Source organism: Neofelis nebulosa, chromosome 7 (assembly GCF_028018385.1).
Source record: "Neofelis nebulosa isolate mNeoNeb1 chromosome 7, mNeoNeb1.pri, whole genome shotgun sequence".
NCBI classification, from domain to species: Eukaryota; Metazoa; Chordata; class Mammalia; order Carnivora; family Felidae; genus Neofelis; species Neofelis nebulosa.
The window spans coordinates 29434021-29448893 of record NC_080788.1 but is presented as its reverse complement, the minus strand read 5'-3'; the positions used below and the strand labels follow the sequence as shown (position 1 = coordinate 29448893).

Here is a 14873-nt window from a genome sequence, read left to right as displayed (position 1 = left end):
CAGTAATGTATTAAAAAACTATGATCTTGGAATTATTCCATTATTATAAGAACACAAAGTTGGTATAAAGTTATTAACTAATGTATTTTATCTAGTTCGTATATTAAAAGAGAAAAATCTTTTTTTTAAATATTTACTTGTGAGAGAGAGACAGAGAGAGAGAGAGCAAGCTGGGGAGGGGCAGAGAGAGACACACACACACAGAATCTGAAGCAGGCCCCAGGCTCCAAGCTGTCAGCACAGATCCTGATGAGGAGCTTGAACCCATAGAATGTGAGATCGTGACCTGAGCCAAAATCGGATGCTTAACGACTCAGCCATCCAGGCACCCCACATCCTTACCATTCTTAAAGAAAAGAGCATTCTTGCAAATTTTTCAGATACGGTTGCAATATGTTTGAAATTGTGTATTTCCCATTTTTGAATGAGAACATAAGCAGAGTCATGGCCTTAACGATGCCAAGAATAGAATTAATTTGAAAATGAGTCGCTATTGCTTATAGAAGCTACACTTATGATTTGGGCTCATATATATTGACCAAATGAAGTGTATTTGTCAGAGTGGTGCTTTCAAGAATGAAACCAAGTCTGTTTACTAAAATAGTTTTTGGGTCCATTAGTGGTTGAAATTGCTTTAAATGTGGGTCTTTTGAAGTTTAGTAACTAATTAGTGTGATCTTTGAATGAGGTCCAAAATGATACCTCACTAATGCTGAAATCTAGCCTAGAATCAGTAATGTTTCATGAGGAGGAATCAGGGCTTTTTAGAAGACACATTTCATTTTGCTGTGGTAAAATGGTTTTGAATTCATTTTCACTAATATATACTCTAAGCACTGACACTGAAAAAAATTAGAGCAAGTGTACATTTCAAAATCTTGTTTAATATTAAAAGTAGTTAAAAAAAACTGTCATGATCATCTGAATACAATTATAACCCATATTAATTGGCCAGATGACCTAAAAGATGGATGAACTACAACCTTAAAAAGGCACAAAATGAGGTTTTCAATGTCATTAATAGTGAATAAAGCCACCCCATATCACAAATGTCTCAGCTAATAATGAAAACCTCTTTTAAAAGGGCAAAAACATTACACTAAACATTAAAACATTACAAAAACATTACATTAATAATAGCTTTCCAATTTTAAAGGAAAAGAACTAAGTGCATCATCAGCATCTGAAGTCCCCATAATGAACTCCCTGACTTGGTGGATGAATGGGGCACAGTTTTAAGGCAGCCTTGTCAGTTTCAGGTAGTTCTGGAGAAGAAAATAGACCTCCGAATTTTCAAGTTTAAACTTCCCTCTGCTTTTCCACTTACCTGCTTTTTATTTGTGTGTTTCTTCTTTACTGTCAGGAAGGGCCACCTTCAGAGGACCAGTTCAGTCCAGTATGATATCAACCTGGTAGAGACAAGCAGTACCAGTGCCCACCACAGTGAGTAAATTCAAAATAAAATGCTCATTTTAAAGGCCTGGATGAGATTGTTTTTGTTACATGTAGAGATTTGGATCTATCCAAAAAGGTTGACTCAAGAAAATTTTTCTATGAGTTTTGACATTAAGATGGATTTCTTTTTCACATTAAAATGGATTTCTTATTAGCATGACACTGGTCATTTTTTTTCCCCCAGAGAAAACCATGTTATCTCAGTATGTGAAATTATGTTGTTAGCTATAATGTGTTATAATGTGTTACACATATATAAGGGATTAGTTTCTCCAGAAGTAATTTTTTAAATATTTGTTTATTTTTGAGAGAGAGAGAGAGAGAGAGAGAGAGAGAGAGCATGCAGGGAAAGGGTAGAGAGACAAGAGTACCAAGGGGCGGGGCTTGAACTTATGAACTGTGATATCATTACCTGAGCCAAAGTTGGAAGCTTAACAGGCTGAGCCACCCAGGCACAGCAGAAGTTATTTGAAGTGGGCTGGTATATAGAGAAAAGGATATTTACCTGTGTAAGGATAGGCAAAACTTTGGGAAACTTATAGACCAATTAACGTTTGAAAAGTTTCTTGAGACTTCTACTTCTGGCTAAGATGGAGTAGCAGGTACTAGGACTGGATTTACCTTCTACTTGAAACTGTAAAAAAAAAAATGGATATAATACATGAAACACAGGTTTTCAAGACATTGGACATCAGGAAACAAAGGATCATGATCCCTAAGAGATGGGAAACAGAAGAAGTAAGCTAATGATTGCTTCAGATTATTGCGTTGAAATAGTTTACAGGCTGTGGCACAGAAAGGGGGAACCCAGGCTGAGCTTGGTAGACTCCCTGAGTTGAGAAGATGAAATTCAGAGTCTAGAAAGGTTGAGGTGGCTATAATTCAGTGAACAGAGTACTGGAAAAGATAGCTGCATAGAGAACATTCCAGAGATCTCCAGTTCAAGTATTCAGCTGAATATCAATCAGCACATATGTAGTAGGGAAATACTTGAGGTTAGGTATAGAATTACTTGAAAGGATTAGAGATGTCCAGTACTCACACAGGGCTCAGAAAAATGTCTGTTCCAAAAAGTTAGAAAACAAAACAAAACAAAACAAAAAATTGTTATTCGTGGGACATTAAGGAGACTACAGAGAAAAGTGTTTCCCCAGTAGAGGGGAATAATTAGCCCTATATTTAAGCACTGTTCCAGCCCTGCCTGACAAACCTTAAAAATTTCCAAATAACTGCATCCCAGATTAAATCTCAGTAAGACAGCAATAACAACAAAAACAAACACACGCGCACACACACACACACACACACACACACACACCAAACAAACAAAAAACCCAATACCCAACAGGTACAATTCACTGCCTTGCATCCAATCAAAACTTACCAACCTGTTGGTTTAACATATGAAATCAATGTGAAAGACTACATTAACAGAATAAAGATAAAAACCACACAATAACCACATTAGATGCAGAAAAAGTAGTTGACAAAGTTCAACATCCATTAATGGTAAAAATTCTCAAGAAAATAGGTATAGAGGAAATTTCCTCAACATAGATAAAGACCATTTATGAAAATTCCACAACCAACATCATTATCAATGGGAAAAAAATGATCATTTTGTCTCTTGTACTTTTCCAGTACAAGGCAAGGATGTTCACTTTCACACTGGAAGTACTAGCAGAGCAACCAGACTTTTTTTTTTAATAATGGCATCCTATCTAAAAGGAATAAATTATCTGTTTGCAAGCGATATGATTTTATATGTAGAAAACCCTACATACTCCATTAATAAACTATTAGAACTAATAAATGGCTTCAGTAAATTTGCAGGATACAAAAAAACATGTAAGAAAAATTATAATTCATTATACCAAAAATGATCTATTTGAAAAGGAAATCAACAAAACAATTCTATTTGTGATACCACCAAAATCATTACTTAGAAATAAATTTAAGCAAGGAGGCCAAAGATCTATACATTGAAAACTATAAAATATTTATAAGAGAAATCAAAGACACAAAAATGCAAAGATATCCCATGTTCACGGATTGGAAGAATTAATATTGTTAAAATGTCTATACTACCCAGGGTGATATACAGATTTAATGAAATTGCTATCAAAATTCCAATAGTGTTTTTCACAGAAGTAGAAAAAAAAACAACCTAAAATTTGGAACCACAAAAGACCCTGAATAGCCAAAGCAATCTTGAGAAAGAAAAAGCAAGTTGGAGGCATTACATTTCATGTCTTCAAATTATATTACAAAGTTATTGTAATTAAAACACATATGTAGACCAATGGAACAGAATCAAGAGCACAAAACTAAATCAAGCATTTACAGTCAAGGAATTTTTATAATATTCATATTCCAGTTAGTTAACACACAGTGTAATATTAGCTTCGGGTGTACAATATAGTGATTCAACACTTACATACAACACCTGGTGCTCATCACAAGTACACTCCTAATCCCCATCACCTATTTCACCCATCCCCCACCCCCCAACTCCCCTCTGGTAACCATAAGTTTTTTCCTCTATAGTTAAGATTCTGTTTCTTGGTTTGCCTCTCCGTTTTTTTTCTTTATGGTCATTTGTTTTGTTTCTTAAATTCCACATATGGGTGAAATCATATGATATTGTTCTTCTCTGACTGATTTATTTTGCTTATTAGCATAATACTTTCTAGCTCCATCCACATCATTGCAAATGGCAAGATTTCATTCTTTTTTATGGCTAACATTCCATTGTATAAAAACCACTTCTTCTTTATCCATTCCTCAGTTCTTGGACACTTGGGCTCTTTCCATAATTTGGCTATTGTAGATAATATTGCAATAAACATTGGGGTGCATGTATCCCTTTGAATTAGGGTTTTTGTATTCTTTGGGTAAATATCTAGTAGTGCAATTGCTGGATGTTAGGGTAGTTATATTTTTAACTTTTTGAGGAACCTCCATACTGTTCTCCAGTGGCTGCACCAGTTTGCATTCCCACCAAAGTATAAAAGGGTTCCTCTTTCTCTGCATCCTCACCAACATCTGTTTTTCTGTGTTGTTAATTTTGACTGGTGTGAGGTGGTATCTCACTGTGGTTTTGATCTGTATTTCCCTGATGGTGAGTGATAGTTGAGCATCTTTTCATGTGTCCATTGGCCATCTGTGTGTCTTCTTTGGAAAAATGTCTATTCATGTCTTCTGCCCTTTTCCAGTTGGATTATTTGTTTTATGGGTGTTGACGTGTATCAATTCCTTATAGATTTTGGACACTAACCATTTATGGGATATGTCATTTGCTAATATCTTCTCCCATTCAGTAGATTGCCTTATAGTGTTGGTGATTGTTTACTTCACTGTGCATAAGTTTTTTATGCACAGTCCCGATAGTTTATTTTTGCTTTTGTTTCCCTTGCCTCAGGAGACATATCTGGAAAAAAGTTGCTGTGGCCAATGTCAAAGAGGTTACTACTGCTTGTTTTCTCCACTAGGATTTTTATGGTTTCCTGTCTCACATTTAGGTCTTTAATCCATTTTTGTGTATGGTGTAAGAAAATGGTCCAGTTTCATCCTTTTACATTATGCTGTCCAGTTTTCCCAACACTTTGGTTGAAGGGACTGTCTTTTTTCCATTGGATATTCTTTTCTGCTTTGTCGAAGATTGACCATATAGTTGTGGGTCCATTTCTGGGCTTTCTATTCTGTTCTATTTATCTTTGTGTCTCTTTTTGTGCTACTACATACACTACAGGTACAGCTTTGTAGTAAACTTGAAGTCCAAAATTGTGATGCCACCAGCTTTGCATCTCTCTTTTAGGATTGTTTTGGCTATTCATGGTCTTTGTGGTTCCATACAAATTTTAGAATTGTTTGTTCTACCTCTGTGAAAAATGCTGCTGGTAATTTGATAAAGATTACATTAAATGTGTAGATTGCTTTGGGTAGTATAGACATTTTAACAGTATTTGTTCTTCTGATCCATGAGTATGGAAAATCTTTCCATTTCTTTGTGTACTTTTCATTTTCTTTTATCAGTGCTTTATGGTTTTCAGAGTATAGGTCTTTCAGATCTTTGGTTAGGTTTATTCCTAGGTATCTTATTGTTCTTGGTGTAATTGTAAATAATCCCTTAATTTCTCTTTTTTAATTAAAACATTTTTTAATGTTTATTTTTGAGAGAGAGAAACAGAACGCAAGTGGGGGAGGGGCAGAGAAAGAGGGAGACAGAATCTGAAGCAGGCTCCAGGCTCTGAGCTGTCAGCACAGAGCCTGGCATGGGGCTCGAACTCACAAACTGTGAGATCATGGCCTGAGCTGAAGTCAGATGCTTAACCAACTGAGCCACCCAGGTGCCCTCTTAATTTCTCTTTCTGCTGCTTCATTATTGGTGTTTAGAAATACAACAGATTTCTGCATGTCAATTTTGTATACTGCACCTTTACTGAATTCATGTATCAGTTCTAACAATTTTTTTGTAGAGTCTTTTGGGTTTTCTATATAGAGTACCATGGGACTTCATCAAATATAAAAGTTTCTGCACAACCAAAGAAACAATTAATAAAATGAGAATATAGCCTAAGGAGTAGGAGAAAATACTTGAGATAAGGGGTGAGATAAGGGGTGAAGCACCAACGTGTATATATATATATATATATATAAGAAACTTGTACAACTCAATAGCAAAAAATCAACTAATCCAATTTTTTAAAGTTTATTTATTTTGAGAGAGAGAGAGAGAGCACGCACTTGTGCACCCAAGTTGGGAAGGGGCAGAGAGAGAGGGAGAAAGAGAATCCCAAGCAGGTTCTGCACTGTCAGTACAGAGCCCCATGTGGGGCTCAAACTCACAAACGGTGAGATCATGACCTGAGCTGAAATCAAGGGCCAGATGCTTAACTGACTGAACCACCCAGGAGCCCCTCAACTAATCCAATTTAAAAATGTGGCCCTTCAACATCTTTAGCTCTTCTTTGTTTTTGAGGAAAATGTATGTGTTTGCCTTTCATCCCTATTATTTTAGGTAGATGAAATACTAAAATAACTGTCTATATCTGTCTTCTCTGCACTAGGAGCAGCTTTCCTGCTACAGCCCTCCTCCCCTGAAAATGTATGCCTGCACAAAGTTTGTCTCAACTCTCTTCTTGGTCAGGAACACTTTTCAGCTGTTGAGCCGATCACTGACAGATGAAAGCTTCAGCAGTTTGGCAGCCCCATGTCACCTGACCTCATTTATACCTAGGTGCAGTTTCCAAGCCAGCATCATTTCACAGGACATTGATACAGTGCAGCCAAGTTCATTGAATCTAAGCCTTCCACCGTGGGGGTGGATGGCTCTGGGGTTAGAAATGGGACTGTGTTTAGGAGTTTCATCATTGGTTATGCCAGAAACCCTTCTCTGAAGCAACACCTCTTCTCCTACACCATTCTGGACTTTGTCCTCTCAGATATGGATTATTTTACCTGATGGTGGCCTTTCTCATCCTCCTTAGCATGTGAAGGAGCCTTCTCTGCCTCTGATAGGTCTTTTTCCTGTGTTTCATTTACCCTGAATAGTCTTCTTCCTGTACCTCCCCAGGCCAACTGGGGAAAGTGGTTGGCTTAGGGAAAACAAATACTGTATTAATAAGAAATAATAATAAAATAAATGCATAGGATTTTAAATGTAGGATGTATTTTTTAAAGTTTTTATCTATTTTTAATGTTTTTTTTTTTATTTTTGAGAGGGAGAGTGAGCAGGGGAGGGACAGAGAGAGAGGGGGACAGAGGAACTGAAGCTGGCTCTGCCCTGACAGCAGCAAGCCTCATGTGGGGCTCAAGCTCACAAACTGCAAGATCATGGCCTGAGCTGAAGTTGGATGCTCAACCAACTTAGCCACCCAGGTGCACTATTTATTTATTTTGAGAGAGAGAGAGAGAGAGAGTGAACACAAGAGAGGGAGAGAGAATCCCAAGCAGACTGTGCACTGTCAGCACAGAGCCCCATGTGGGGCTCAAACTCACTAACTGTGGGGTCCTGACCTGAGTCAAAATCAAGAGTCAACTTAACCAACTGAGCCACCCAAGTGCCCCTCAATGTAGGATTTCTTATGAATTAATTGTAGGTGTTTTGTTTTAACCTTAAGAAATTTAAGTACGATTCCTCTCTCTCATTAATGTGTGTCATAGAACTAATTGCATCTTAATATAGAGTCAAAGAAGACAAAAAAACACACAACTTTACAGACTTAATCCAGAAGTTTTTTTTTCCTTTGTAAATGTGATCCCAAAAATGTGCAAAGAACCTGAATAGACTTTTTTTTTTTTAATTTTTTTTTTTCAACATTTTTTATTTATTTTTGGGACAGAGAGAGACAGAGCATGAACGGGGGAGGGGCAGAGAGAGAGGGAGACACAGAATCGGAAACAGGCTCCAGGCTCCGAGCCATCAGCCCAGAGCCTGATGCGGGGCTCGAACTCACGGACCGCGAGATCGTGACCTGGCTGAAGTCGGACGCTTAACCGACTGCGCCACCCAGGCGCCCCTAGACTTTTTTTTTTAAAGAAGACATACAAATGGCTGACAGGTATATGAAAAGTGCTCAACATTACTAATCATCAGGGAAATCCAAATCAAAACCATAATGAAATATTATCTCATACCTGTTAGGGTGGCTTTTATAAAAAGATAAAAGATAAATGTTGGTGAGGATGTGGAGAAAAGGGCACCCTTGTACACTGTTAGTAGGAATGTAAATTGACTCAGCCGTTATGGAAAACATTATGGAGGTTCCTCAAAAAATGAAAAATGGGACTGTAGGGGCAGCTGGGTGGCTCAGTCGGTTGAGCATCTGACTTCAGCTCAGGTCATGATCTCGCAGTTCATGGGTTTGAGCTCCACATCAGGCTCACTGCTGTCAGCATGGAGCCTGCTTCAGATCCTCTATCCCCCTCTTTCTGCCCCTCCCCTGTTAATGCTCTCTTTCTCAAAAATAAGTAACATTAAAAAAAAAGGACTATAATGTAATCCAGCAATTCTTCTGGGTATATGGGAAATGAAATCAATACCTCAAAAGAGACGGTTGTGCTCCCATGTTTTTTGCAGCATTATTCACGATAGCTAAGAAATGGAAAAAACCTGTTTCCATTTGCAGATGTGTCCCAGACTATGAGTCTGGAGTTCTCTCTTGTCCAGCAGGAGAGTAGATGCAGAATTGAATACAAGAGAGGCTAATGTCTGGGAGGAGACAAGGGCCTGGTATGGTGGTTTGTCTCTGTATTTATTGAGCTCACAAGATCTTACCCACATGGTGAATGTGAAGAAAATACGATCGTATGTGTGAACATGGTGAACGTGAAGAAAACAATCAGACAGTAATCATTAACTTGTATGTGTAAGAAGCAAAGGGTCTGGGGTGCAAGTGGAGTTTGTGATCAGAGTACAATAGTATATTGGTGTCAGATGGAAAGTAATTTCCTGCAGGTCATATAACAAATTACTTGTGATCCCATTACAATATCTCACTAGCTAACTTTGGGCGTTTTCACCCTGTGGGAGCAGCTTTCCACCCTAAGCTTTTTTCTAACCCATTTATGTAAGTAGCACCTATTCCCCCACTAGATGAATAGAAGAATGGTAGCATATATATACAATGGAACATTATTCAGCCTTTAATTTTTTTTGACGTTTTTTAAAAATTTATTTTTGAGACAGAGAGAGACAGAGCATGAACGGGGGAGGGGCAGAGAGAGGGGGAGACACAGAATCGGAAGCAGGCTCCAGGCTCTGAGCCATCAGCCCAGAGCCTGACGTGGGGCTCGAACCCACGGACCGCGAGATCATGACCTGAGCTGAAGTCGGACGCTTAACCGAGCCACCCAGATGCCCCTATTCAGCCTTTAGAAAGAAGTTCCTGGGATTTGTGATATCTTGGATAGACTTCAGAGAACATTGTGCTAAGTAAAATAAGTCAGCCAGAGAGAAAAATAGTACATGATCTCACGTATATGTGAAATATACAAAAAGAGAGAAGAGAGTAGAAGAATGGTAGTTACCAGGGGTGAAGAGGTTGGGAGATACTGGTCAACCAGTAAAAAGTTGCAGTTATGGGGGCGCCTGGGTGGCGCAGTCGGTTAAGCGTCCGACTTCAGCCAGGTCACGATCTCGCGGTCCGTGAGTTCGAGCCCCGCTTCAGGCTCTGGGCCGATGGCTCGGAGCCTGGAGCCTGTTTCCGATTCTGTGTCTCCCTCTCTCTGCCCCTCCCCCGTTCATGCTCTGTCTCTCTCTGTCCCAAAAATAAATAAAAAATGTTGAAAAAAAAAATTAAAAAAAAAAAAAAGTTGCAGTTATGTAGGATAAATAAGTTGAGAAACCTAATGTACAAGTATGATGACTGCAGTTAATAATACTCTATTTTATACTGGAAATTTGCTAAGATATAGATTTCAGGTGATCTCACCAAAAAGAAATAGAATGATAACTATGTGAGATGGATATGTTAATTAGCTTGACTTTAGTAATCATTTTCCTACATATTTATATTAAAATGTGCTGTATACTTTAAATATATTAAATTTTTATTAAAAGTAAATTTAATACAGTCAAAGATAGGTTAAAAAGAAAATTTGCAAACTGCAAAGAAGCAGGAAATGTGTTCAAAGAAAAATTAATAAGTTGAAACTGATCCAGAACTACTACAAATCTTAGAGTTAGCAGGCAAACACATTAAACAGTTATTATAAACGTATCCCATGTATTCAAAAGCTAAGTAGGAATATGGAAGATATATATTTTAAAAAATCAAGTTGAACTTCCAGAGATGAAAATTAGTATATGAGATGAAAAATAGTGAATGGTATTAACATCAGATCATACACTATATAAGAAAAGATTGCTAAACTTGAATATACAGTAATAGAAATTATTACATTTTTTAATGAAAAGAACATTATGTGATGCTGTGCAACAACTTCAGGTGGCATAATATAGGGTTAATTGGAGTCTCTGAATGAGACAGACACGAGACAGGAGGGGACAGAAAAAATGTTTGACAAAAGATGAAAAAGGCCTATATACTGAAAACTAAAACTATTGCTGATAAAAATGAAACAAAGAGCAAAATAAATGGAGTGAAAAACCATGTTCGTGGGTTTGTAAAACTCAATATAGTTAAGATGTCAGTTCTTAAATCGATCTAAAGATGCAATGTTATGCCAATCAAAATCCTAGCGAGTGTTTGTAGGAATTAACAAGCTAATTCTAAAATTCATATGGAAATTTGAAGGAACTAGACGAGCAAAATCAGTTTTGAAAAACAAAAGTGAGGATGCTTCATAGTGTCTGATTTCACATCTTACTACAAAGCTCCAGTAAGTAATCAAGACACAGTGCTATTGGCGTCAAGATAAACAAATGGATCTAGAAATAGACTCAATTGATTTTCAACAAAGGAGCCAAGGCAATTCAGAATGGAAAGGATAATCTTTTCAAAAAATTATGCTGGGACAGTTGGATAGCCACATGTAAAAAGATGAATTTAGATCTTTATGATACATAAAAAATAACTCAAATTGGTTGTAAATGTAAGAGCTAAAACTATAAAACTCTAAAAAAAAAAGCTTAGAAGAAAATTCTTAGAAGAAAACCTAGGAAGTATTTGTGATGTTAGATGAAGCAAAAATTTTTAGGTATGTAAGAAAAGCACAACTGAGTAGAGGGTAAAGTCTAGGATTGTGATGCCTCCTGCTTTGGTCTTCTTCTTCAAAATTACTTTGGCTATTCGGGGCCTTTTGTGGTTCCATATGAATTTTAGGATTGCTTGTTCTAGCTTCGAGAAGAATGCTGCTGCAATTTTGATTGGGATTGCATTGAATGTGTAGATAGCTTTGCATAGTATTGATATTTTAACAATATTTGTTCTCCCAACCCATGAGCACGGAATGTTTTTCCATTTCTTTATATCTTCTTCAATTTCCTTCATAAGCTTTCTATAGTTTTCAGCATACAGATCTTTTACATCTTTGGTCAGGTTTATTCCTAGGTATTGTATGATTCTTGGTGCAATTGTGAATGGGATCAGTTTCTTTGTCTTTCTGTTGCTTAATTATTAGTGTATAAGAATGCAACTGATTTCTGTACATTGATTTTGTATCTTGCAACTTTGCTGAATTCATGTATCAGTCAGTTCTAGCAGACTTTTGGTGGAGTCTGTCGGGTTTTCCATGTTTAATAGCATGTCATCTGCAAAAAGTGAAAGCTTGACTTCATCTTTGCCAATTTGGATGCCTTTGATTTCCTTTTGTTGTCTGATTGCTGATGCTAGCACTTCCAACCCTATGTTAAACAACAGCGGTGAGAGTGGACATCCCTGTTGTGTTCCTGATCTCAGGGAAAAAGCTCTCAGTTTTTCCCCATTGAGGATGATATTAGCTGTGGGCTTTTCATAAATGGCTTTTATGATGTTTAAGTATGTTCCTTCTATCCCGACTTGCTCAAGGGTTTTTATTAAGAAAGTTGCTGAATTTTGTCAAATGCTTTTTCTGCATCGATTGACAGGATCATATGGTTCTTTCTTTTATTAATGTGATGTATCACATTGATTGATTTGCAAATGTTGAACCAGCCCTGCATCCCAGGAATGAATCCCACTTGATCATGGTGAATAATTCTTTTTATATGCTGTTGAATTCGATTTGCTAATATCTTATTGAGAATTTTTGCATCCATATTCATCAGGGATATTGGCCTGTAGTTCTCTTTTTCTACTGGGTCTCTGTCTGGTTTAGGAATCAAAGTAATGCTGGTTTCATAGAATGAGTCTGGAAGTTTTCTTTCCCTTTCTATTTTTTGGAATAGCTTGAGGAGGATAGGTATTATCTCTGCTTTAAATGTCTGGTAGAACTCCCCTGGGAAGCTATCTGGTCCTGGACTGTTATTTGTTGGGAGATTTTTGATAACTGATTCAACTACACTCTACTACAAAGCTGTAATCATAAAGACAGCATGGTACTGGCACAAAAACAGACACATAGACCAATGGAATAGAATAGAAACCCCAGAACTAGACCCACAAACGTATGGCCAACTCATCTTTGACAAAGCAGGAAAGAATATCCTATGGAAAAAAGACAGTCTCTTTAACAAATGCTGCTGGGAGAACTGGACAACAACATGCAGAAGGTTGAAACTACACCACTTCCTCACACCATTCGCAAAAATAAACTCAAAATGGATAAAGGACCTGAATGTGAGACAGGAAACCATCAAAACCCTAGAGGAGAAAGCAGGAAAAGACCTCTCTGACCTCAGCCACAGCAATTTCTTACCTGACACATCCTCAAAGGCAAGGGAATTAAAAACAAAAATGAACTATTGGGACCTCATGAAGATAAAGAGCTTCTGCACAGCAAAGGAAACAATCAACAAAACTAAAAGGCAACCAACGGAATGGGAAAAGATATTTGCAAATGACATATTGGACAAAGGGCTAGTATCCAAAATCTATAAAGAGCTCACCAAACTCCACACCGGAAAAACAAATAATCCAGTGAAGAAATGGGCAGAAAACATGAATAGACACTTCTCTAAAGAAGACATCCAGATGGCCAACAGGCACATGAAAAGTTGCTCAACATTGCTCCTCATCAGGGAAATACAAATCAAAACCACACTGAGATACCACCTCACACCAGTCAGAGTGGCCAAAATGAACAAATCATGAGACTATAGATGCTGGAGAGGATGTGGAGAGACGGGAACTCTCTTGCACTGTTGGTGGGAATGCAAATTGGTGCAGCCAATCTGGAAAACAGTGTGGAGCTTCCTCAAAAAATTAAAAATAGACTTACCCTATGACCCACCAGTAGCACTGCTAGGAATTTACCCAAAGGATACAGGAGTACTGATGCATAGGGGCACTTGTACCCCAATGTTTATAGCAGCACTCTCAACAATAGCCAAATTGTGGAAAGAGCCTAAATGTCCATCAACTGATGAATGAAGAAATTGTGGTTTATATACACAGTGGAGTACTAGGTGGCAATGAGAAAGAATGAAACATGGCCCTTTGTAGCAATGTGGATGGAACTGGAGAGTGTTATGCTAAGTGAAGTAAGCCATACAGAGAAAGATACCATATGTTTTCACTCATATGTGGATCCTGAGAAACTTAACAGAAACCCATGGGGGAGGGGAAGGAAAAAAAAAGAGGTTAGAGTGAGAGAGAGCCAAATCATAAGAGACTCTTAAAAACTGAGAACAAACTGAGGGTTGATGGGGGGTGGGAGGGAGGGGCTGGTGGGTGATGGGTATTGAAGAGGGCATCTTTTGGGATGAGCACTGGGTGTTGTATGGAAACCAATTTGACAATAAATTTCATATATTGAAAAAAAAAGCACACCTCTGTCCTTAAAAAAAAAAAAGAAAAAAAAGAGAAAAGCACAACTGATACAAAAAAAATTGGACTTCATGATTGGACCATAAACTGGACTTCATTTAGTGCTTAAAAAGACACCATTATAGGAGTGCCTGAGTGGCCCAGTCATTTAAGGGTCTGACTTTGGCTCAGGTCATGATCTCACAGTTCATGGGTTTGGGTCCCACGTTCCACCCTGTGCTTGACAGCTCAGAGCCTAGAGCCTGCTTTGGATTCTGTGTCTCCCTCTCTGCCCTCCCCCACTTGTGCTCTCATTCTCTCTCAAAAATAAATAAACATTAAACAAAATTTTTAAAATATACCATCATAAATATAAAAAGACCAGCCCCTATCTTGGAGAAAATATTTGCAAATCATATAAATGACCTGTAGTCAGAGGAATAAGGAATTCTTTCAACTCAATGAGAATTCTTTCAACCCCATTAAGATTTGGGCAAAATATGGGGCGCCTGTGTGGTTCAGGCTGAACGCCCGACTCTTGTTTTTGGCTCAGTTCATGATCACAGGGTTGTGCGATGGAGCCCCGTGTTGGCTCTGCACTGAGTGTGCAGACTTCTTAACATTCTCTGTCTTCCCTCTTTGCCCAATCTCTCTCTCTCTCTCTCTCTCTCTCTCTCTCTCTCCCTCCCTCTCCTCATCTTTCCCTTTCTCCCCCTCAAAAAAAGAAAAAATTTGGACAATATATTCGAATAAGCATTTTATCAAATAAAATATACAAATAGCTAATAATCACACAAAAAGATACTTGACATCATTAGTCATAAGGGACATAGAAATTTTTTATGTATATTTTTGAGAGACAGAGACAGAGTGCAAGTGGGGGAGGGGCAGAGAGAAAGGGAGACACAGAATCTGAAGCAGGCTCCAGGCTCTGAGCTGTCAGCACAGAGTCAGACACAAGGCTTGAACCCACAAAACGGGAGATCGTGACCTGAGCCGAAGTCCGACGCTTAACTGACTGAGCTGCCCAGGTGCCCTGGGAGATAGAAATTATTACTAACACTGCTA

General features: G+C 38.0%; 1 protein-coding gene and 1 pseudogene across 6 annotated transcripts in view; both read left to right on the top strand.

Moving 5' to 3' along the window:
- The window catches only part of NRG4 (neuregulin 4), a 206099-nt gene that overhangs the window by 174006 nt on the left and 17220 nt on the right, over positions 1-14873 (top strand). For all 6 annotated transcript variants that reach the window (XM_058736947.1, XM_058736946.1, XM_058736945.1 and 3 more), the window contains one exon: positions 1364-1443. In XM_058736947.1, the coding sequence (XP_058592930.1) occupies positions 1364-1443 (80 nt within the window). The remainder of the gene's footprint in view (positions 1-1363; positions 1444-14873) is intronic.
- Positions 6546-6951, top strand: LOC131516212 (ATP synthase F(0) complex subunit C2, mitochondrial-like; annotated as a pseudogene).